This window comes from Mugil cephalus, chromosome 14 (assembly GCF_022458985.1).
Source record: "Mugil cephalus isolate CIBA_MC_2020 chromosome 14, CIBA_Mcephalus_1.1, whole genome shotgun sequence".
Classification (NCBI taxonomy): Eukaryota; Metazoa; Chordata; class Actinopteri; order Mugiliformes; family Mugilidae; genus Mugil; species Mugil cephalus.
Genome location: NC_061783.1, coordinates 17453634 through 17478961, shown reverse-complemented (window position 1 = coordinate 17478961; position 25328 = coordinate 17453634). Strand labels below are relative to the sequence as shown.

The following is a 25328-nucleotide window of genomic DNA, read 5'->3' as shown; positions in this document are numbered from 1 at the left end:
GGATGTATAGCCAAGCACAGGCTGGTGAATGGGACGTGAATGGATGTTGCCATGGATGCTGGTTTACAGCTGGTCCAGTCACACATCCACTAAACGCCGCATGGAAAACAGTTACATGCACCACGACACATTTAAACGTCGAATATTCATCCTCGGACCATTTATTTATTTATATATTTTTTTGTTATCTTATTTCTCGTCTAAATCTCAACTCACGCGCCGTGCGAAGCGGCGCTTTTTAAACAAACAGGCTCTGTTAAACTGTGGGCTTTTTCAGCCAATCACTCCATTAAGCCGGAACACAAACATTCCCGCCGGTCGGGGCAGTCGTCCGGGCGATGGCGCGGGGAGACGGGCGCCGCGTCCTGATTGGACGGTCACCTGCGTCTCGTTTAGGCCGTAAAAGCAGTAGTTTGGCTCTAGGGACGAAAATGTCAGAATGTCTGCCGGTGAAACATTTCAACCCTCCGAGTGCACGAGTTGTTAACAATTAACCAAACTTCTGGCGTGGCTTCATTTCAGTAAATGAGATTTTTTTCCATCAGAACATTTCTTCTTTCGTCTCTGATGAATCATCTCAGCCCGGTCTTTAAAACTGTATCTACAGTGTTTAGAACTAGCTCCACCTCCACGAGCAACAACAGAAACATGCTGCTTAAAGTAATGCATCAGTATTCAAGATATAGTGGCGTTTAATGTAAGACATCAGTCGCGTCAAATTAGGATTTTGTTTGACTTTTACTTGAGCTTGATTCCACCTTGGTCTATTGAACTGAATGGCAATAAAGGGACAAACAAACTTGTGTTATATTTTGTGCACTTCAAATGAAGATTGTTGCATGCACACACATCTTTTTTTTTTTTTTTCTTTTTACGTTTGCATGTGTAAAGAGCAGTGAGCTCAAAAACACTAGTGCAGATTGTACGTGTGGCTGGAAAGGAAGCTCTTAAACCCCAGATGTAAACACAGGGTGATGTGTTGATAGTAGCCGTCCCTCAGGGATACACTGGGCTTAGCATTTTTGTCTACGGGGTGCACCGATTCCTGCGGAGACAGATTCTCGCTTTGACTGCTCCACCGAAACTGTTGCTAATGGTATGAGCTTTATCTTGATACCAAAGCGGATTCTCCATTCGCCAATTAGAAAAATAACCAACTGAAGTGGTGGTCTAAAAGCGATGTGGCCGCGATTAACGATCCATAAAAGCTTGTCCATTAGGCTCACGTGTGCTTGAAATACTGAGCTCACCTGTGCTGTGCTGTGCTGTGCTGTGATGTGATGTGATGTGGTGCAGAATGAAATCTTGCGCCCGCACCCGGACTGCAAAATGAGATATGCAATAAAAGCGACACGAAATCCTCAACACCTCGTTATCTGGTTGTTTTGCAGATAGCAGAAGCCGCCAAGACTTCCTCTCAGGCTGACGACTTGTACCTGGACGACACAGGCTCGGGAGGCTACTACCCCGAAGACGATGATGACTTTAACTCAGGGTCGGGCTCAGGTAGGTTCACGCACACACACACACACACACACACACACACACACACACACACACACACGAAGTGGCAGATTTGGGTGGAGTTTGAAGCTCGGAGGCACGGTGACATCCGTTCTCAAAGCCTTTTTTTTTTTTTTTTTTTTTTATACCTCGCTTCCCATCCAAATGTAAGTTGTTCCATCACTTTCTCATCTCTTTGTCTGTTTTTTTTTTTTTTCCTCCCACCACATCTCACTCTCTCTCTCTCACTTGATTTGCATTGAGATTGCCTTGTCACCCAGACCGCCGCTGGCAAGTGTGCAAATTTCACTTGTCTTTTTTTAGTAGCTCTCCTGCTCCCCTCGCCTTAAGCACCGTTGCAGCGCTCATTCCTCGGTCGAAAGTAACTCTGAGAGAGTTGTGTAACTGCGGGGAGAATAGAAAAGGTCGTTCGAGGTAAAAGGAGACTGGACTGTGATCAATAGTTCTCCCGATATTCCACAGTCGCCCTATTAACGCTGCTCTGCCGCTCCACATTCTCCTGGAAAGATCGGCTGTAAATAATAGATTAAGGTAAAAACCCACAAGTGTGAGGTTAAATAAGACAAAATACGTAAATCTGGATATGAAACACTGACTCGTGCACCGATCGCCCGACGTGGAGAGGCTTCATTTCTCCGCCCGTGTCTCTCTCCTAGGCGGGGGTGAAGTCGTGCCGGAGCAGACGACCGTCAGCATGGTTTATATCGAACCCAAGGCGGCGCAACCCACCCAGGACTCCACCAAAGATTTCACCCCCAAGATGGACACGTCCACGGTTAGAGAAAAGGCCAGAGACAGCACGCCCAGGAAACCGTTCAGAACAGAGGTAAGAAATGCTTCAGAGTCGAGACGCGAGGCTGTTCCTGAACCAGCAAAACGAGCGTACAGTAAAAAAACTGAATTATTTATTCAAGTAAACAGATTTTATATTTACTTACGTGATGCTGCTGATATATTTTTGCTCCCTTAAAATATTCTGCATCATGAAGGCTCAATGCCGTGCACCATCTAAGATGGATTCTTCACATTTGTGTGTCTTTTGCGTGTGAATCTCTTGCCGTGCGCGTTGTCATGCGACACGTATAATCACGGCGGCTCATGTGTAAGTGTCCTGACTCAACAGCGAGCGACACTGCACCTCCAGTCTCCATCTGACCCGCTGTGCCATCAAATCCTTTGTAATGCCAGGAGCTGCGAGGTTGCTCTCAGGATAAAGATCAAGCGCTCACGTCACTTCTCGATGTTTTCGCTCCGCCGCAAATTGTGGAGGATTACATCTGCCTCACCAGAACGTAATCATATATCGCGGGGCCGTCCTATATCTCGCTCCCGCGCCGCAGCCTCGCCGCGGCGCGCTGGACGCTGCATCTGTTTGGGATTAGTCATCAGCGTCTAAACCCCTTAAGCCAAGCCTACCTGGCCTGGTTCCATTTTCCCCCTCTGTCGCTGCCCCCCTCGGCCAAATGCAGTGGCTCGGTTACATTCTGTTTCTTTGCGCTCTTCTCTGGTGTCGTCGTAGCGAGTATGAGGCGCGTGAGCTCAGATACATTCCACATGATTTGCTTACTTTCCTAGAACTAAAAAAAAAAAAAAAACTTGTGGTCACTGGCTCACTTTCTCTTCCCACTTTTTCTGGAGCCTTGAACTAATCTTTTTGGACAGTCTGCATTTTCTTCTTTGACCCAAACCCCCTTCAGCTTTCACTAGCCAGGTTCCATTTAGGACCCCTGCTCTGTATTTTACTCTTGGACCAGTAACATTTTTTTCCTTATAGGAATAGTTAAAAACTTTCGGGGACACGCAAAGTCGGGCGATGACTTACACCGCACACACCCGCAAAACGCTTTTAGCATATGCAAGTTAGCATATGTTAGCGATACATCGATTAGAAAAGAGTGAGTTTGGATGTACAAGGCGTGTTAGCATACTGTTAGCATACGTTACATTGACAATAAAGAGTGGATTTAGCATAACTTGCTAGCCAAGCACATTCAATTTTGTTACCTTTATTTTATTTATTTAAATTTTAATATTAATTAAGGTGTTTTTAGAACCATTAGACACCACTCCTGCCTGAATGAACAATGCTCCAACCTGTCTACCTCTTATAATATCCTCAAACTATAACATCATCAGCTACATGTATCTGTATCGTCATCAGATTCCACATGTTTTTCCTTCAGTCCGTTGTATATATCTATGACAGATGTTCATGTTGCTCCTCCTGCTCTTCCCTCCTCTCCTCTCTGTCTCCACCCGGCCAGCCTCAGGCAGACGAGTCCCTCCGTGCGAGCTGGGTTCCGCTCAGGGTTCCTTCCTGGCCGGAATCGAGTCGAATTGAATCATCAGATTAATGCTTTTCTTCCTCTCTTTCTTGCCTCGTCCCCCAGGTCCAAGTGCCAGTCACGGAGGAATTTCCAAGGATGACTAGTACGACCAGTGCCCCCGGCTCACCTCAGGAGCCCGTCGAGGTCCGCACTGAAAACCTCTTCCAGAGGACAGAGGTGCTGGCAGGTACGTGTCACGGCGGACGACGGCGCGCATCAAATAAACCACCGTTAATCTGACTTTGGGGCTCGTGTGGAACCGAGCGCAGAAGACGATCCTAGAGGGACAGGTTGACATTTTATGTTAGCATTGTTAGCCTTCTGTAGCTCTGCACCGGCTGGAAAGGAGCGACACATCTATGGTTACACAGCTATTAAGCAAACAAGCTAGAACACGCTGAACATGTGAATTAGTGCCGGTACACAAATGCATCACCTTCGGACAGAGCCGGGCTGCGTCCCCGTGTCTGTCCTCTGTGCTGAGCCGGTAAACCAGAAGCGGCTTCACATTTCAAATCAACACATTCCCCCGAACGAAATCCCCGATGCATGTGAAACGTTCATTTCACTCTCCCGTCCGATCGTCCCATTACCGCGCACGTCAGCGTATTTTCAAAGCAAGCGGCGAAGTCCTCGAAAATCTCGATAGCGCTTTCTGAAAGTTCCCCCACCTGAACGCCGCTCCCGATAATTATATTTCTTTTTTGATAAACTCCGTCTGCGGGACCTTGTGGAGTTCGCGGCGCTGCGGGGAGATTCTCGAGAGCGCCGCCCGCTTTGAATACATGAAAGAAGGGTTCGAGATGATCTGAATCACAATCAGCGCGAGTGAGAGAGAGATGGAGAGACGGCACCTCGCTTTCGCTTCGCCGTGATATCCATCTGGTGTTGACAGTGTGCAGACACAACACCCGCAAGGACGAATCACATCTCTCTCTTTCTCCTAGCCATTTCATCTTTTGCATATTGTTCTCAGATTTTCAGCTTAAAGTCTCTGCATTAGGCCTTAGAATATTGAAATATATATATATATATATACACCTGGGTCACCTGCTCCCATTTCCCCAAATTGCCTATAATCTAATTTTCATTAATTCTCTCAGCACGCCTCCTGCAGCTCAGCAGCTGGGCGCGTGCCAGGAGTTTTACCCACGAGAGCGCGGGTAAACATGACGTGGAGCAGAGGGCAGATTGTAGCGCCGGGAGACGGCCTAAATAGATTAAGAGGCCGCGAAGAACCTCGCGCACGTGTTATTGAAACAGAGGAGGAATTCATTCATTTCTTCGGAAGTGATTTCCCTGAAGTTAGCCCTGGTTTAATATAGCGTGTGTTCTCCACAGAACTTCATTTAGCTCGAATCCCAGTCTCTCTGAGGCCTGTGTGAGTCCAGTCACGGACGTCCAAGAGGGTTTAGACACAGATCCACTCATGAAAAAGGTTGAAATGAGCTGGGACTTCTCTGTGTGACAGGATGAGTCGTGTTTGTCACTTTACAGCCACTTGACATTATTTTCCAGCTTCACAGCAGCTAATTATGTTTCCTACGACCCGGCGGGTTCATGTTTTCTGGATTCCTCTGTGACATTTCAGCTAAGTGCGCCTGTGTCGGTCGGTTCAGGAGCAGGACTCTCGGACCGACTTTTCTGAATCGTCCAGCGTCGCGAGCTTCTTCCTCTAAAGGCCCCACTGGGAATCGCCGGAATATAAACCACGTCCAATCAGCCGCCGCTCTCTCCGCGTGTCCTCCCGACCCACCAACGCATTAGAAGAGGAGAAATTAAGCTTTGAGGAAAACGACTGACTCCGTCGTCTCCCGAGACAAATTATAGGTTTTCCTGGCGACACGAAGTAACCGCGCCAGGTTTTTTCAGCGGTCGTTTATCAGGGTTGCAGCTCGGTTTCAACACGGTTAAGAAATCAGTTTGGATCGCTTGCTGTTGGGTTGCGTTACGTTGGAAGTTGCACCAGCGGGAACGAGGCGCTTCGAAAACTGAATGCACAAAATAGAAACCAGAATGAATAAGTCAGTACTGGTTGTGTATTTATTGTCGCTGTCTGTGTCCTCCTCTTTCAGCCGTTATCGCGGGAGGCGTGATCGGCTTCCTGTTCGCCATCTTCCTCATCCTCCTGCTCGTCTACCGCATGAGGAAGAAGGACGAGGGCAGCTACGACCTGGGAGAGAGGAAACCCTCCGGCGCCGCCTACCAGAAGGCCCCAACCAAGGAGTTTTATGCATAAAAACACCACCCACTCCCCTCCCAAAAAAAAAAAAAAAGCCCTCCCGGTCACCAGATCGCCAAATCCAGAGCGACTCTTGGAAAAAGCGCAGTCTGTTACAACAGCGAAACCCGTTCAAACACAAACAGAAGCAACAAAACGTTTTCAAGTCGATTGAGGTCAAACAGCTCAAAGGAAAGCTTTTGCATAGAGTATTGTAATTAAGACCTTTTCTTTCTTCTTTTTTTTTTTTTTTTTTTTTGTTTTTAAATGAAACCCAAGCATTTTTCCTTTTATGGCGAATCTGAGTATATTTAAACATTTTGTGTACTATTTGAAAAAGGCTGAAAAAAATAAAAAGTAAAAGCAGGAATCTGTAAAGACGCGGAGGCCGAACGCTTCCGTCTTCTGTCAGAGGAGCCGTTTTTAGTCGCTGACTACTTTTAACTGTAGCAGTATGTTATTTGTAAAGAAAAAAAAAATTAAATGATCGAATATAATTATACTGTATCAAACCTACTTTCATTTTTTTCTTTTTATTTTGTCCTAGCATGTCTGATGTTGATCTCTAAAGGTGTATTACATTAATTTATCTTTTCTCTGATGTTAAAAAAAAAAAAAGTGGAAAAAAAAAAAAAGAATTGCCTTTGTAGTTTCGATGAAGCTCTCCGGTCTTCATATTAACGCTGTTAACGGTCAATGTAAATGTTCTCCCTTCAGGTTACAATGTTTATTATTTGCTCTCACCCGTCAGACGTGGGCGTTTATGTCTCGTTCCTTATTTGTTTGTTCTCTTCTCAGTTCTCATATTTTTTTTTTTGTTTTTTTTTTGGTTTTCGACAGTGTTTTATTTTCATACGCAGGAATCGGGTCTTGATGAAGATGAAGAAGAAGAGAAAAAAAAGAAACATGTCAGGGCTCGAGGGGGAAACAAAAAAAGAGAAGCTAAAAAGTAAACCGGTTTCATGTCTCGCTCAAATACTTTTCTATTTAAATTCATCCTCTCTTGCACATTCACTGCTTTTGTTTCCCAATGCTGTCTCGCTGCTTCGTGTGTTTGTGGCGTGCTCCATCTCCCTCCTCCCTCCTCCTCCTCGATGTGTCCCTCAAGTTTACCGACTGCATCCAATCTCTGCTAGCACACTTGCACCCTCGCATCTCTCCCACCTCTTTATAATCAGATTGGAGCGCGGCCAGCCGTCAGTCCATCCCCTCCTCTCCTCCTTTTCTCACCGAGTCGACCGAGTTTGCCTGGCGTCATTGTCCCGGCCGCGATGCTTTAGGGCCAAAGATCTGCTCCGCGAAGTTCCCGCGGACGCGAGGCTAAAGCTAGGGCCGCGCGCAGACCTCCGCGGTGATAAATAAAAAATAAGTCTTCACGTTGAGGGCTATTTCGGGGCACGTGTTGAGCTGTGAGGTTTGCTCTGATGCCATTCTGCATCCCAAAAAATAAAATAAAAAAAAGACACAAAACGGCAGCTTCGAGATAGTAACTCTTTCACATTTAGCGCTAGATCCGCGGGGAGATTCCGTTTCGTCCGTTAGGTTTCGTCTGAAGTTGCCTTTTTTTTTTTTTTTTTTCATCTGTACAGTGAAGTAAATCCAGTAGATGCAGTCACATCGTCTAAACTCCTAACGCCGCCGCTCTCACGGTGACCCTCTCCTCGTTCCATCCTTCCCTCATCTCTGTTGTTCCTTTCTCGTCATCGGACCTAAGGTACTGAAATATACTGAAGAACCCAAAGACTCACAGTATTTCTGTCCCCACCATCCCTCCCCCCTCCTTCCATCGTGGCCACATCATGTTGTTTCCTCTTTCTCTCTCTTATTTTTTTTTCCTTCACTCTTGTTTCTCTCTATTAGAGACCTGACCTTTGAGTCCAATTGCTTATTAGCATATGAAAAGATATATAAATATATATAAATGTATATTCACAAATGTTTTAAACCTTCAAAGTGCCTACCATTTGGAAATGTACTTGCTCAAGGTGAGCATGTGGCGGGTGTGTACACAAAGGAGGGGTGTAAACGACTTGACTGGCATTCTGTGAGCATGGATGACTGTAATGGTAACTTTTTTTTAGTCTTACAAAAGCTGACAGTATTGTACCTATAAGTTGAAACAACACTACTGAATAAACATTGTGGCCTAATATCCAGCCGCTTGTGTCGTCTCCTTTTAGAAATTTGATTGTTTTTTGTTGTTTTTTTTTTTTGGATGCTGGGTTTTTCAATCGTTGGGTTGCCACACTGAATCACAAGAAGATTGAAGAAAATAGCGCCTCTGCTCAGACTCCAATTCTCTCAATTGTTTGCAGTTGGCAGTGTGATTTCTGGGATCCTGGTTTGTTTGATTCAAATCATTTAAAAGGGGGAAGAAAAAAAAACTTTTTTCCATCTTGGATAATTGTACAAAAGAAGGTCTTTGAATTTTAAACTGTTGGAATGATGAGCATATTTAAAGTTGAAACTATGATCAACTTCTACGACACCTTTTTTAAAATTGCTGAATTGTAAATGATTAAGCAGAACTGAAACAACTGGTGGTAGCAGCCTTAAATAGTTTTAGACTGTTTGGAAAATAAGCTCATCTGCTGTCTTGATTAAAGATGGACGATCATTATCACTCATATATTTAAATACAGAAGAAGCCAATGTTAGCTTAGCTTAGCACGGACACAAAACAAACTAAAAACAACTTTAAGTTTTAGTTAAGGTAGATTTGTTAGTTTTAGAGATTCAGGCTAGCTCTTTCACCTAGTTTCAACTTTTTATGCTAGGCTATAGTTAAGCTAAGCTAAGCTAACTATAGCCTCCCTCTCACTTGCTTTCACTGTTTTTCCAACCAGTCAGTTGGTTCTCTGTACAACATAGAATCAAAACAAAGAAAGGTCTTTGCAATAAACCAGTTTCAATGTCAACATTTATATATTTGTATCTTTTTTTTTTTCTACTGAAACCTCTTAGCAAGCATTTTTGTTGCAGTGTAAGCTAGGCTAGGCTAAATGCTCCATTTATTTGAGAGAAAGTAAAAAATATATTTCCTACAATGTTGAACTACTGTTTTAAACGTACTAACTAACTTACTAAGTTCCCTAGTTGGTGTGTGTGTGTGTGTGTGTGTGTGTGTGTGTGTGTGTGTGTGTGTGTGTGTGTGTGTGTGTATGTATAAATATATATATATAAATACCTGTTAGCCTAGACTTCTCCTGGGATCTATTACTGAATGTTTTGTCTAAAAAGTCGAGAGCAGACGCCTTTCTCCATAGCTCATTAACTACTCTAAAAAAAAAAAGAAAAAGAAATGTCTCCAACAAAGAGCTCATTTGGCTAATTATTCAAAAGTACGGCTTTCTTACTGAGGCCACCACAAAGACCCAAATACCCCACAACAAAGCTGCCCTCTATAAATAGAGTGCCGAACATTTTAAATTGCACGGCCGCCTTTAATACTCCCGCAGCGCATTCACTCTGCTAACATTACTTAAAGTCCGAGGGGATTATCAATGTGCAGATGAGTAATCTTTATGTGGTTATGTGCTCCACCGTATCATTTTAGTGCCCTAATCTCACCCTGTTACAGAGGGAGATTAGAGTAACAGAGGGGATTAATCTGCACACAGGACTGCACATCTTGAGTGGTTCAGGAAAAAAAGGAGGAGGAGGGGGGGCTAGCTTTAACAAAACTCTCAGGGGCTCGGGGTGGGGGGGTAGGTTCATTCTCATTAACTGATTTATTCAGAGTTATCACATAAAACACGTCGTTAAGTAAATGGGATTATCCCCCTGTGGAGTTGCAGAGATGATCATTACAAGCATTCCTCTTTTTATTAATTAGATACATTTTGCAATCAAGGAGGGGGACAGGAAGCTTTTCATCTCTGCCAAATCAAAATTACAAAATATTTCACAGCTACTTGTCACAATGTGTACAGTAAACATGACGCTACGGTGAGGTTTAGCATCAGAACAAGAAACAGGCTGAAATAATCATCTTTATTTTATGAAAAGAAAACAATAAAAAAAAAGGTTAGAGGAGGTGAATACCTACATGTGTGGCACTGATCAGGCATAACATTATGACCACCTTTGATGCATTTTTTTGATTCACCAACATTGACCAACATGTGACAATACAATGTTCTACTGGGAAGCTTTTGGACCTTGTATTCATTCATGTAGATGTTTTTTTTTTAACACATGTAGCACCCGCCTAGACCAGACCAGGCACCCCCACACCCATAGCAATGACACTCCTTGATGGCAGCAGGATGCAGCCTGACACAGACAGAACAGAAATGGCTTAGGAACAACTGAAGAAAAAAAAAAGGCCTCCAAATTCACTAGATCCCATCACTAGGGCCCCTCCCCTCAATCCACAAAACCCAAAAGCCCCCATTAAAAACATTCTTATAACCATTTTCTGAGTCACAACTGTTTTGGACCTACACAATATTACGAAGGTGGTCATAATGTTATGCCGGATCGGCGTACCATCTGGCGTTGCCTTCAAATGCAGCTCATGAACATGTGGTCAGATCGTGGGAAGTTGTGCACTCGGGTGGTAACATCAGCCGTAACCCGCGAGAACACTGCTGCTAAGCAACTACTGGCGTCCGGGCTAAGAATTTACTGAGCTAAATTAATATAGTTAATGCGAAGACATGACGAGTGGAGGAGGATGCTGGGAACGTCAAAATTCTCCTCAGATGTGTTGAAAAAAAATACAAAAAACTGCACAAGTAAGTAATCAAAAATTTGCTTTTTTTGGCCTCAGCTGTTTCAAAAAAAACGGCAGCAGTCACAACTCCTTTAGAGAAGGAGTTACGACTTCAAGGTTGTAACCACCACAAGATGTGAGATGTCACAAGGTGAACATGGTGAACAACACGACCCCGTTTGAAGGCAGCTTCACACTGGAATAAGACGAAGAACGAGAGCGCTTATCAGAACATATTCCTAAAGCGTGTCTGTCTGCATGTGTGGCTCCAGTAGACGGGTGGGGGCCGTGTGGGGGCTGGGTGGGGGACGGGGGGATCTGCTGCTGCTGCTGCTGCTTTTTGATATGTTGTTTTAAGTGAATACCTCTCTAAGGATTCGGGTCAGTGTGATCTAGCGTGGTACTTGATGTTTGCCCAGAGGCGGTCTGAAACAAGACGTCTCACCAGGACCCGTTCAGAGGGGCGGTGAAGCCGGGAGCCAATGGGAGAGGAGACATCTATACTGAAGCTCTTGCGGTAACAAACGTTTCCCAATGCGTCTGCGGGGCTGTGTTGCAAGCGTCTGCTCCGTTGGCCTCGTGTTTGTGTGAAAGTGCATCCAGGATTTATGCGGTGTTTATGATTCCTTTGGGTTAATGTAAAGGGTCAGCGCGTGTTTATGTCAGCCAACGTAAACCACGCTTGGTCTTCTTTTAGAGCCTCATTTTGATCATTTTCTCCCGCTCCTTCTTTTGTCTCCCTCCATACCGAGCTAATTCAATAAAGCTGCCAGCCATCAACTTACAGTCAGCACCAAACCATGCAGAAACAGTCAAGGAATTGGCGCCAAGGTAAACAGGCTGTCAGGCCTCATAAGAGCTCATGGCTGAAGAGACTAAGCCTGGGCCCGACGAGGGTGGACACGTTGCACCTCAGTGACCCAAACACGGCAGCACAGCATCCAGACGCAACGCAGCACGGGACCGGGGCACCAAGTCGAGTCCTGCAAATAAAACTGTGATGATTATAGTGCTATGGATCTCCGACCTCAGGTCTATACTCTTGCCTGGCATCGGTCGGAGCCGCCGTCGCCACAAGCCGCAGTCTCAGCTCTACCAGCTGCAGGAACACCGCTACGCGGCTGCTTTCACGGCTGCTTTCACGGCTTCAGACTGAGAGGCAGCTCAGGCTCTTATTGCGACGGAACATTAGAGTTGGCCAAACACACGTAGACAAAAAAAACGGAGACTTGTGTCATAAAAAAATCAACGTCGAAAATTTGAACTGTGTTCAAAAGCTCGACGCGCGCACACAGTTTTAGGAACGTAAAAATCATTTTTTGCCTTTATTCTCACAAACAGAACACAAAAAAAAAGTCAAACTTAAACAGCTTGGAAGACAATTCAAAACATTTCAGTATTGGCTGATTTGGCGCCACCTGCAGTTATGGATGATAACAGCACATTTGGGTTAATAGCAAAACATATGAGTGTCATTTTAATAAAGAATTTAGGTAATATTTGTATTTTTTCCATTCCTTATCTTGTGAGTCACCATGATTGTTTTTTTTTTTTTTTTTTTTGTGGAATAAGGGGCAAAGTAAATGGAGTTACTTTGCAGACAGGATGGTGGTTTCGCCTGCAGCTCTTCATCTAACAGCTCACTGCAGCTGCTTCTTCTTGTTCCATTATGTAATCACAGACACACAGTATTTAATGCAAATATATAAACATTGCAACACTTTCACCACAGTCTCCATAGTTTTTCCTCATTCAGTGACATTGTGTCCCAACAGACATTCATTTAAACTTTAACTTGGAATGTTAGCATGACAGCATTTGTTGACTAAAGTTTCTTACATTCTCCGCAAGAAGTGACTTTGTTCTCACTTCTAGGGCTGCAAGAACGATAAAAAAGTTTACTTTGGCCAAGTAATTTATACTTCAGGGAGATAAGCGGTCACACTGCAAATATTAGCATCTGGGAGCTCACAGAGTGGCCGCTAGCATTTCTGCTTTACCGCATAAACCTTAACTCAACCACTAACCTCCAATTTATTACCAATAACAGAACAGTTGAGAACGAAGTTCTACTCGGTTGATGTGTCGAGAATAAGCTGCGGGGGCTACTAGCGCGAACTTCTTGATGCATAAACACATCCTTGATATCTGATAGGGATGGATAATTTATTAATTAATTAAAAAGTCAGCGGCACCGAAATGTGCCCAGTTTTTTAGCCTGATTACCACCACTAGTGCCATCCCTAAGAGAAAATCTAGTATCAGTCCTCTGTCTGTACAAATAATTTTACATGAATCGTGGATTTTATTGAGACATTTTGGTCTCAGAAAACAGTGGTGAGTGAACAAAATGGTCATCCATCTTGTTAGCAACACGTGAGCTTGGTTAAATGTAATTTTAGTTACCAAAACAATGCTAAAATGAGGAGATACGCCGCATGTTTTTACAGAGTACACTGATATCATAGAGATGACGCCAGTGACGTCGTTCCACTTGTATCAGGGCCGAGATGAAAACCAGACCTCGGGAGTTACACAAGGTCAAGAGGCATTTGTATTATCACCCGACAGTTCAGCGGGGTGTAATTATGTGCTCTCTAGATAGGTGCAGGTTAGGAATGTCCATCTGTTACCCCCGAGACGGCACATTCAAAACAGAACGCAGGTTCTCTGAAACGCCAGCAGACCTTCACAGCAACGATGTGGCAGGACAAACGAGGCTGGGCTTGGACCGGAAGAAATAAATCACAGTCAGATTAAACAGGAGGAAGTGTTAATGTTAGCCTGTCATCTGGACACTATATTTGGTCCCTTTGACTCTGGAGAATTCTCTCAGTCGTGTCTGTTTGTCAGACTGATGTTTTTTGGAACGCTCTCAACCCGTTTACATTCTTTAGACTGGTCAGAGAGCTCAGAGAGAGAGGTGCTTTTTCCTCAAAGAATGTGAGTGATTCCCAGATGGAGGGAGGTGAGCTCAGCTGAGCACCTCCTCGGATCAGGGGTTTTAATGCTCAGAGATGCTTAGGAGGCAAATCAGGTCTAAATGTTTTGAAGAAAACTGCCACAAAGCCCTGAATGTGACACTTTAGTGTGGGCTTAATCTCCACCTCCTTTGCTATGGTTACACTTTTTAAAATACTCTTTTTTCTTTTTCATTCACAGGAGCATAAACTAATTATGCGACGCTTTTGCTTTGTTCAGATGATCCACTGGGGAATTTGAACAATTTTAATTCCTTGGTTGAAAGCGTAAACAGAGCGGGTCCATGTTAGGAGCGCAACGCTCAGCTGCCTCCGTAAGCTGGATGTTGGGTTTGGGTTTCAGACGTTTAGCAATTAAGCCGCTGGTGATGCGTCGAGCGCGACACATTTGGGACGGAAGGAACAGTGATGTGACCTGTCGCTGTCTGATAAGGAGGAAAGAGGATTTTTGGCTCCCTGTTAGAAAAATACAAAGTAGTACAATGCAGAAATCAACACTTTTCTTACTGATATTACAGATCTACTACTGAACACTACAACAAGCATGTTTTTTTTTTTTTTTAGATATAGTCATAGATAGGCTTTATCTCGTTTAATAAGCACAATTTATATCTTTCTGTAACTCTGTTTTACCCAGTATTTGAATAATTTAACAAAAAAAAACATACAATACTGTCTCATGTCCTTTTCATATTTTCCTTTTTATTACTATTATTAAGGCTTCACCCAGATTCCACTCACGTCACGGCCAATTAAATTTCAAGATCACAGGTGATTTATTGTTATAACCTCATATTCCGTCGACTCAAAGCCCAGAGTCAGCCTTTAGATAAGGAGTAATGAGATTATTAAGACTCATTTATCAACTCAAACCGTGTAGTTTTACACACTGTGAGGACACAAATGTCGTAGAATGGGTTTCACTCCCCTGGCATGGCCACCTCCAGACAAATATGTGGTTGCTACTTGGTTACTGAACACGTAGCAGCCGGATTAGCTCGAATAGCTTCTTCAATTCTTCAGGATTAACATGATCCAGGTCATGGTAATGGTACCGAGAACCTCCAGAGAAATACTTGGCTCCAAAAACTCTCGCAAATAACGGCGAAGCGGAACATCGGTAGCTTGTATGCTAATAAATGTGATAATTGGAGACCTGTTTGTGCCGCTGTATCCCCATCGTTGGATGTTAGGATTCATCTTCTCGGACAATCCCCCCTGGGGCTAAAAGTAAAAGTTCAGATAAAAGTTCAAAACATGCCGCATGTTACAAAACTCTTGACTGATGCAATTTAGAAATGGTTAACACAAAGTAACCCTCCACTCACACGACAAACTCAATTTGGAGGAACGGCAAGCGGCTCACTTTGCCACTTAATCACGGAGTTCCTTGATTAAACGCCGGCTGATAATAAATGCCAGTGTGCCACCTTCGTCCCTTTTGATAGGATTTGAAAATCATTTCATTCCCCCAGCACCCTCGCAGGAACTCACGCGCTTCTCATCTTCCCCGACCGTCGAGTGCAACGCGATATTACCGTCATTTCTTTTACATGCAGCCCGCTCATTGGAGGTCCGCCGAGGGAGAATGGAAGTTTTGTTTTTGATTAGGGCGCCTGTGATGGGAACGTTTATAACCATTATATACTAATTACATCTGAAGCTACAGGAAGGAAAAGTCATATGGATTTTTGCCCATGGGAACGCTCCCCTATCTGGGACTTGAATGCTTATTTCAGCAAGGGTTTAAATTATGGTTTTAAGTAGTGTTAAAGGCTTACAACAGACCCTATGTGCACTCAGTGATTTCTTAGAAGAGTAGGGGCGATCCAGTGAATAGTAAAGCTCTGAAGGATCAAGACAGGAGGAATATTTGAGTTCTGATGTTGAAATTAGCTTCATAATAAATATAAATTTCTACAAGGAGCTTCAGTAAAGTCGCAACCGGGTGATCACACCTTTCTTTTACCTTTTCTATAGTTTGAGCACACATATATATATATTCCTCGCGGAAAAAGGATACTTTCAACTACTGAACTCTGGAGGACCTGGTTTTGCACCGTTGCCTTTGTTCTCATAATCATAGCAGGGCTCACCCGGGGATGAAAGCCTCATCTCCAAATAAATCGCCTTAAAAAAAACAGGGCGCGAAGAAGAGTCTTTGAAGTCGAATGTGGATGGAGAGAATTGGAGGGTGCCGAGGCGTGCAGGGCCAGACTAACTATTTGTTAATGTGCAAATTACTTGCTTGCAGTACCTGAAATGTAGAATGTAGGCGAGATTTTGGGAGATTGCTCGACAGTCCGTCTTGCAGGCTTTCAAGCTAGACGGCCAACCACAGTCCTGCGAGGGACGACTGGCATGGACGTGTTTTAAAAGGGGGGCATAATGTACCCAAATCTATCATATAAAGAAAGCACAAATTATCTAGTGACATACTAACTTGTCTCAGTCATCCATCCGTCTAGTTTCCATTTAGTGGCTTCTAGTTTTGTAACAGAACCACGGTTTCAGCAAGTCAGAAAAATGTCGGATGTATTGGTATAAAGATTCCTGAAAAAGGTTTGTAGTTATGTTTGTGCACTCAACACGGGTTAAGGTAAGAAAAGGTTTTGAAGCTCGGTGATGTGGCCATGGAATTTGCCAGGTTTTAACTACTTTTGGTTTTACCTTCATATTTCATCTTAAAAAACAGTTTTCATTGCCTTGTTTGGTGTCATTCTTTTCAGCACAACCTCACCTGTGTGATTTTACAATTATCTTTTTTCATTTTGATAAACTGTATTAAAACCACACTAAAACCATAAAATCCAAGTAGAAAAGTAGAAAAAGTTTGGTTTTTCACTGTAAAAACCACAAACATGTTTAATGAACTTTGATTTTTATAACTTAAGATGTAAATCTAAAGTGTAAATTTCAAAAGCCTATGTACAAATTTAGCAAACAATAAAGCTATTTATAACTATTCCTAAACTTAAATTTAAACCTTGATATAATTTAAACAGGTGAGTCAAATAGAGATTCATCCCTTTTAAAGTTGACATTAATACATTTTACGATAGTGCTTTTTGTATCGAGTTGTTTATTTTTTTCTGTAAAGCTGGGACGTTTTAACTATGAAGTCCGTATGGATTGACTCACCTTTGCCTCAAGTGGTCATTTGAAGAACTGCAGTTTCTGGAACAGTTCCTTTTTCAGGTCCAGATGTTTCTTCTGCTCGCTCACAGCGCAACATATCTATCAGCATTTTAACCAAACCACAACCTTTCCACAACCATAACCACGTGCTTTTGTTGCCTAAACTTAATCGCAGGAGCTATGCCTGCAAACAATCTACCAGCAAGATCAAATCAAATTTATACACAGAGCGCCTGATTCACCCAAATAATTTTCTGAGCTCGGCACAATGGGTAAACATAAAAATAAATATGATAATACTCCGTTCATCATTTTTAACAGGACATGGCTGCAGCAAATTACAAAGCACACAGCTTTGATTCCAGTGTTTTTTTTTTCGAACAAGCTGTTGAGTCGTGTAATCAAAAATCCTACTCGTGTAACAGAGAGAGAGCGAACATCTGTAGTACTGATGCAAAAAAATAAATAAATAAATAAAAAGCAACAAGCTCCTGGCATTTCAGCTACATGGCTCTCTCATTACATTTTGCTTTTACGTCTCGCTGTCACCCCTTCAATCATGGCTGCATTTTCATCATTTGTGACAGACAGGCCTGCAAAGGACACTTAGTTATTAATTTATTTATTTTCGTCCCTCCACCTGTCAGATGTCCACGCCTGGCGCACCCAATCAGAGCCGAACAGTGAGTGTTTCCAGTGCAAGTGCACCCTTCTTCTTCTTCAGCCGTCTCGCTAATGATCAGCTGTGCTGCTTTCTCCCCAGCGCCGTGCATATTTCACCGCGACGCTGATTGGACCTGATGTGTTCAATGTGCGTCTGGAAGGGGTGATCAAACGGATCCGCCGCACCACCAACGCCAGCATTTTATCATTCCAAGGTCACGCGTTGCAAAATTCAAATCAGGTGATTATTAATTAACATCGGAGGAGAGGATTTTTGGGAGAATAGCATTAACATTGTATGGAGCATTTTTTTTGGAAGGGGAGAATTATGTCAAATTCGCCCAGAGATCTCACTTTTCCCCCAGACTGACTTTTTGGGAACAGAGCGTTTTCATGTGACAGCTCATAAGTTATGTTCCACATCACCCTGCCACGGCGGGCTTCAAACACTCTCAAACGTTCGCCTCTGCTTCTATTCTGCTTCTTCACTCGAGCCTGCGCGCACCTTTTCATCCGTCTCTGACTCGAGCATTCAAGCCGAAAAAGGAGGGGAGCGAGGCAACGCTGCTGATTGAGCTCGGGAGGCGACAAAAGAAGATGGATTCTAAGAAAAGACGCGGCCCGCTCGGCTCGACTCTTCTCTCCCTGTTGCCATGTCTGGATGATCTTTGTGCCCTTCTGTCTCTCCTTGTCTTTCACTCGCCCTCTTCTACCTGCTGTTTTTAATGGATGAGCGGAGGCAGGCGTGGCGGGCGGGAGGGAGGGGGGGAGTGAAGGAAAGAGCGAGTGAGACACACAGAGAGCGAAGAAAGGAGGGATGAGGAGGATGAGGATGGAAGGGGAGCGGGGATGGAGGGAGGGGGGGCTGTTTGGGGAGAAGGGAGGGGCTCCCGTCTCCAGGCAGAGCTTTAATGATGAGGCTTTGAAGTTGGCTGTGATTGAGCAGGGCCCGTGTCCTCTTCAAAAGGGACCAACATCTCTCCGCGGACATGCCGTCGTTTCCTCTCTCTTTGCGTTTTCCGTCTCTCCCCCTTGATTTCTTTCCTTTTGTCTCTGCCAATTCCACGCGAGGCCATCACCGCCGGCTCCTTTCACCGACACCGCCAACCCCCTTTCACCTCCCGCCCTCCTCTGTGATCAGGACACGGATCGTGTCTCTGCTTAACTAACCGTGCTCGTCCCATCCCGTTGCTCCCGACTACAGGCCGGGATGTATGGAAAGTGCAAACGAGTTGCATGTGCGGTTACCAAGGCACATCTATGTGTTAAAGGCATTCAGAGACTCACATTCAAGCCCCCGGCGCTGAGGAACAGATAGTTTTTCTCCCTCCTGTTATCTCAACAAAGTGGCTCCGTGGGCAACTTGGCCGCTGTCCTCCCATCAATGCAACCCTCCTACGCTCTTCCTCATCTCCTTCCTGCAGGTCATCCCCCTCTCTTGCTTGCATCCCCTTGCAGCTTGGCTCTCCATTTACCCCTCCCCCAGATAATTGAGCTGCTATTCTCCTCTGTGGTGGACTCCTATCATATATACAGTCTATGACTCCTGCCTGGAGCAATCTATTGAGGCCATGTGTTATCAAAGGGAGTACATACTCTGATGCTTGCGGTTTGCGTTTGAGCCGAAGGGAAGGGAGCTTCAGCGTGCAAGACTTCGCAAATGTGATGTAAAGCTACATTTGTGCCCCGCGCTAGCCCATTTGCAACAAATCCGTCCACATACCTTTCTCTTTTCCATTGTTTAGACCCCAAATGCATACTCGTGAGTTAATGGCGCTCCCGTTTCATCGTGCCAAAGCAGCGTTTATAGAGAAGCGCTTAGCTCAGTTTTGTGTTCGGGCCGCATTGCCAAACACCGTTGCCCTTTCCACAGCTTTTCCGGATAAAGTAGAAGCAAATCCCTGCAGCCGCATTCCAAAATCTGGATGAGATTTCCCAGAAGAGGAACGAAATCATTACCCGTGGTTTACGAAACATTGTTTGCGTCTGCATAAATGCCCGGTTTAAGTTTAATCAGTCAGTCAGCATTTAGACTACATACCAGATTAAAATCCTTCACGCGTAGCTGGGACGCATCAGAAAAAAGGTAAAACTGGATGTAGTGCAACAGACATGGTCAACAAGAATATAAACTAAAGGTAGCAATTGTGATCGCTCATGCAAATATTTGCATGAGTGGCTGTTTGTCTCCTGTTTTCATGCTCAAGCATGTAAATGAGTATTTTTCAATGGCTTCATTTACTTGGAATTCGGCTAATAATGTAAATTACAGCCTAATCAGAGTAAAGAAATAAAGAAAAATCTAACCACTTCAATCTGGTCTCACTGGCCTTATCAGGGGTTGGGGTGGGGTAAACCTTTAATAATCTGTCCAATAGGAAAATGTTAGTGCCTAATAACCATGTGAATGCTTGATCAGATGGTTTCATTGTTTCTCTGGTTGGATTGGACTCATTTGCATGTTGAGGTACCTGCTTTGTGCACGTCAGTCAGAACACTCTCAATCTGATCAACTTTGTCCAGTTTTGGGGCAACAGATATCTCATCAGATCACGTAAACAGCTGAGTTGGAACTATTTCAGTCGGGCTGGGGAAATATTGCCCATGCAAACATAATTACTGCGACGCTTCATAGAATCCCAGTGACGATAGCCGGACGCTAACAAATGTAGCAATGCGCATGGAAATAGCTGCAAAATAGAAGCGTATCACACGAATACTTCACCTGCAGCTCTGCCGCTAGAACGCGACTTGTTGCAAATGTTTTCCTTCAGGATGTGATCATGAATGGAAGCGTCGATCTCCACCTGGCTCGTCTGTTCCCATCTTTATTCTCTGTGTCCGTGCGGTCACGTGCTGTCGTGTTTCGCCGGCTCTGAGGCTGGCATGCGTGAATTTAACTCGGGTTTTCACGGGGGAGGCCAGGAGGCCGGGGATGGTCAGCCAGCCACTGGGCGAGCTTAGTCTGTGTGATTACAGCCCTCTTCTCATCCAGGCCCTGTTTTTGCGGCGTAGCCAGCAGGAGATTAATGAGTTGAAAGACAACATTAGCACAGCGCGGTGGTTCGCACTCACCTTTGTGCTTCTGCCTGCTTGAGCTTTTCTCTCCCCCTTTCCGCTGAGTTCAGTCTTTTAATGCTAAGATTTTTGGAGGACGCTTTAATCATCAATGCTTTTGGTTTTGCTTCTTAATATAATACTCTTAATCTTCCTCTCTGACACAGAATATGCTCACAGACATTTTTTGCGAAAGAATGAAAGCTCTTTCACGCCATCTCCAACACTATTAGTAAGGTGTTATCTCAGAGGGTTATAATTTGTATAACAGTGCACCTCCAGTGTCAGATCAGTAATAACCAAAATTATAAATACACTGCTCAGGGAGTAAAAAGCTCTTTCTTTCTAAAGTCATTCCCTTTTTTCTTTCCTCTCTTTTCTTCCCTATCAGCTGCTCAGTGAGGCAGTCGTCAGAGGTTTTGAGTCCTGCTGTGCTGGCTCATGTCTGGAGAACAACTTTGATTGTTAACCCATAAATGATTCAATGAGCCGTATTTTTAGGCCGGAGCCCACTTTGAATGATGTGTTTATCTAGTGAGCTGTTCAGTATGTGTCCATACTCGACTCGACATGAATATGTCTACCAATGAGGTTTTAACTGTGGATGTTCTGAAATATTTATTCGACCGCCTTGGTTTTATGGATTTGTATTTCTTTTGAAGGCGGGGAGGTTTTAAACGGGGCATTTGAGTGAGAGATAAATGATACTGTCTATTAAAGTCCCCCTGAAATCAAACAGACTCTTCAAGTGTGTTTATAATATATGTCTCGCGCTAAACATGTTTTTTTTTTTAAAGTTTCCCCAAAAACCGTTAGAAAACGGTGATGACTCATCCTGCACTGGGGGGCGTACAGAAATGTTTCGTCCAATCAGATTCGGTTTTTCCAAATATTCAAATATCTCCCACCCTCAGTGCCTCTCCTTCACCACCAGCAACTAAAGCTTCACCTTAACCTGAACATGTATGAGAGGTAGCCATTAGACCTGACCAATCAGAGAAGACTACCCTTTATTTACCTGTTTTGTCAAAAAACATTTGAATATTAGAAAATTTTCTTCAAATGTAAGTAAGGGGCCTAGGCCGACACCCACCTGTCCCTTAAATGAACACGCTCTTAACTATGCATAAAAATTCACAAGGACATAGGTCTATAGGGATGTAAGACAGTAATGGGAATATGTCACTGAAAAGGCCACGCCCCCTAATGGGTGAAAACAAAGGAGAAGTTGCTGCAATGTGTATCATTCTTCAAACAATGTAAAAGATAAAACTCTGAGATTTTCTCTGCTCTCCTCAAGAGAGAGGGGAAAAAACCAGAGCAATGCATGGCCACAGGCAATAAAATGGGTGGGCAAAGATGGAAAGCAGTGGAACCCTGATAGCTGGTAAGTGTACACTTTAAATTATGATGCTAACGTTAGCTAATGTCAGTCATCAGAGTCGTTAGTTAAAATGTTAAAAATTAAAAATTTATGTTAAAAAGTCAAAGTAGTGAATGTTGATGCTGAACTGAAATGACAGTAGGTTACAACAAAGCAGAGTTACGTTACTGTAAAGCATTTTTGTTTTTAACAACTGGATTAACGTTGGCTAAGCTTCATGATGTATTTATGTCATGATTAATTAATTTAAGAGTAAATGTCTGAGTATGAAACGGCCACTGAGTGAGGTTACTTCCATTACCCAATTCTTGGTCCGTAGGCTATATGGACATATGGACCCTATTTTTTCAAGTTTTCTATTCAATGTCGCCCAACAACAACATTATATATGTGACAAACGTTAGCCATTTACCAGTCAACGAATGATAGCAACGCAAAATAAACATAGACTATGGGGAAGATTTGTATTTACTGCCAGTGGTTTGTTTTTACCCAAATGGGGACGTGGCCTAATTTTGTGATATATTGACTCACATTCAGAGCCACCCTCCAGTGGCCATTTGAGGAACTGCAGTTTTTTTTTTTTTTTTTTTTTTTATAACCCTTCCATCTTGTATTTATTTTTCAGGAAGTTGTCGATTTGTTACAAACCAAAAAGACGGATAATTCAGGAGCATCATAAGGGCTTCTAGTGGCAATAGGGATTATGTCAGGAAAAAAGTGAGATGACGTAGTTACAAAGCCAACCAATCCATGAAATTAGGAGTTTAGGGTGGATGGATAGGTCAACAAAACACTTGTGAAGGTTTTGTGTTTGAACTTAACCAAACAGTCATCAGAATTGGTTGCTAATTTAGTAAAGACTGGTTTTATCAGCAAGAAGGATAACCTTTAGAAGTAAAAGTAACACTTTGGAGGAATAATCAATAATGTTAAAAAGCTATTTACTCTAACCTGAATGTGCCTAGGAGGCTTTACAATCTACCAGCTCGTCTACCATACTTTGTAAATGGATTTAAAATCTACAGTGTTGTAAAGTGCAACGAGTTGATAGCATATGCTTATTTGAATCTATATTAATCAGTCATGTTTCTCTGTGGTCACAAAGCCTTTGACTCTACCCGATATGACAGATCCCATCCTTTAGGATAAATCTCCAAAGGCAAGCCAGCTTGGAAAACACCATTTCTCCAAAGCTCCACACAAAAGGCCAGCATGACTGAGCTGTTTTGTGTTTATTTTCCCACCCTGCAGCCTATGCGCGAGCACTAATGTACCTGTCATCAGAACTATGGACCACACCGAAGCCAAAGAGAGGACTTTCGGTGCACACACTCCTGACATGTGTAGACGTGTAAGACAAAGTGAAGCCATCCAGTTAGGTTTTTGTTAACAAGGGATTCATAATATAGTTGGGGGGGTGGTTTGTTCCTATAGAGCTTCAAATAGAAAAAAAGCAGGTGTTAACATTGACTTTGCCAGAGGTTGCATGCAAGAGATTGATGACAAGAAACTGTGCCCTGATTCTTTTATTCAGGCTCATTGCTTGTTCTTAGATGTTTAGAAGGTTTTCTAACTATTTTACCTGTGTAAATAAAGTATTATAGCATTATATAATGAGCTAATGATAACAAAAAATATACCTAGAAAATATAGCTTTCTTATGCACTTAGCTTAAACTGTTAGTCATCACCAAATGTGGATTTCATTTATAATTTAAGAACATACGCGTCATAAATAAACAAAAAACACACAGAAAGTACATGTTAGGACTTAAGTTTGTGTGCACGCACTTTGCTCGAGTTTCATCCCCTTATTCTATCGGTTTAACATCATGCTGCACGAAATGTAGGAACATTACATCCTGACATCACATCTAAATCAAGTTAAATGATGAAGACGCGGCGCTGAAAGACGGACACTCTACTTATTAAATCATTTCTGAAAGCATCTGTTCGGTGCGATGGCTCATTTCTCTCTCTTGAGATTGTCTTCGTGCTCCTGACGTCGTGTCGGGATCGAGTGGCAACCTGTGGGGCTGAAAAATGAAACCAACACGGGAGCGCCAAAAACAGCTCCACAAAGGCCCAGTTGAGGCTTGCTCCATAGTTAGACCCCACAGACCTCCATGTTAAAATGGCCAACAGCACAGCAGAACTCAATGTGTTTGCAGCCTTTAGCATACACTGAACAGGCATAACATTATGACCACCTACTTAATATTGTCCAGGTGCCTTGAGGGTTGAGGGGAGGGGCCTCTGTGGATCATATAGATCAGGGGTCTTCAATGTTTTTTAGTCTAGATCTGGTCCAGGTGGGTGGTTACCCAGACCAACATTGCATTGTCACTGGTTTGTCAATGTTATTTACTTCTTCCGTCTTAATGTTGTGGCTGATCGGTTTATTTAACGCTATCATTTTAATCCCTATAAATCACATGCATTCAGATACATGGGAAAAAATAAAGCCCATATTGGAAAGTCCTATAATTATAGACGGTTCCTAAGATGGATTTTATAACGACATGAAAGAACGCACATATCCATGCACGCTCACAGGTATGGCCCTTCTAGACTTGCTGTTTTGAGGTGCACTTTTCACCTCCAAAACATCATGAAAAATAAATGCGTCCACCTCTTCCTCAATACTCCGGCTGCTGATAATCCAGAGGAGCCCATGAAGATGGGCTCCGCACAATTTCTCCTCTCACTACAACAATTACTTTGACGGGCGACGGTTGTTGTACACAATGACACGTTTCATAAAGAAGAGGAATGAGCATCCGGTGTGCTCCTGGCTTCTCTATTGCTAGTTATTCAGATATGTCACAGAGTTCACGCGCTCTTTAATGGCAATTTTCTCTGTTTCAGGTACCGAGCGCTTCTTCTATTTATGATAATGTATTTTGGAGCAACCCAGTTCTCTTATTACCCGAAGGTAGTGGTAACGACTGACTATAAATCACATTTGTACTGTGCGAATGAGTGGGTGTTGGAATGTGAGCAGTCCTTTATTCTTCTACTTCTGTGAAAATATGAATACATCTTTTTTTCCTTTCCTTTCATTTCACGAGAACATCAGATAATCACATGCCCTGCCTCATGTTTAGTCTCTCCCTCTTTCTGCTCTCTCTTAGTTGTACAATCACGCCGGGATAGCCAAGTCTAACACTCACATGAATCTATAATAGCGTGCCGGGGTTGTTCAGATATGTCAGAAAAGCTCTCCATTATGAGACCTCACACTTGCGTTGTCAGCCTCTTACTGGCGGCAGATTGTGCAGCAGAGTTCATGATATGAAAAAACAACAACAAAA

At 43.4% G+C, this 25328-nt stretch overlaps 1 protein-coding gene across 1 annotated transcript in view; it reads left to right on the top strand.

The window, feature by feature from the left end:
* Positions 1-8228, top strand: part of sdc2 (syndecan 2) — a 40369-nt gene extending 32141 nt beyond the window's left edge. Inside the window, exons 2-5 of the mRNA XM_047604763.1 lie at positions 1392-1506; positions 2181-2350; positions 3915-4038; positions 5927-8228. Of these exons, the coding sequence (XP_047460719.1) occupies positions 1392-1506; positions 2181-2350; positions 3915-4038; positions 5927-6090 (573 nt within the window). The 3' untranslated portion in view covers positions 6091-8228. The remainder of the gene's footprint in view (positions 1-1391; positions 1507-2180; positions 2351-3914; positions 4039-5926) is intronic.
* Positions 8229-25328: the final 17100 nt, after the last annotated feature.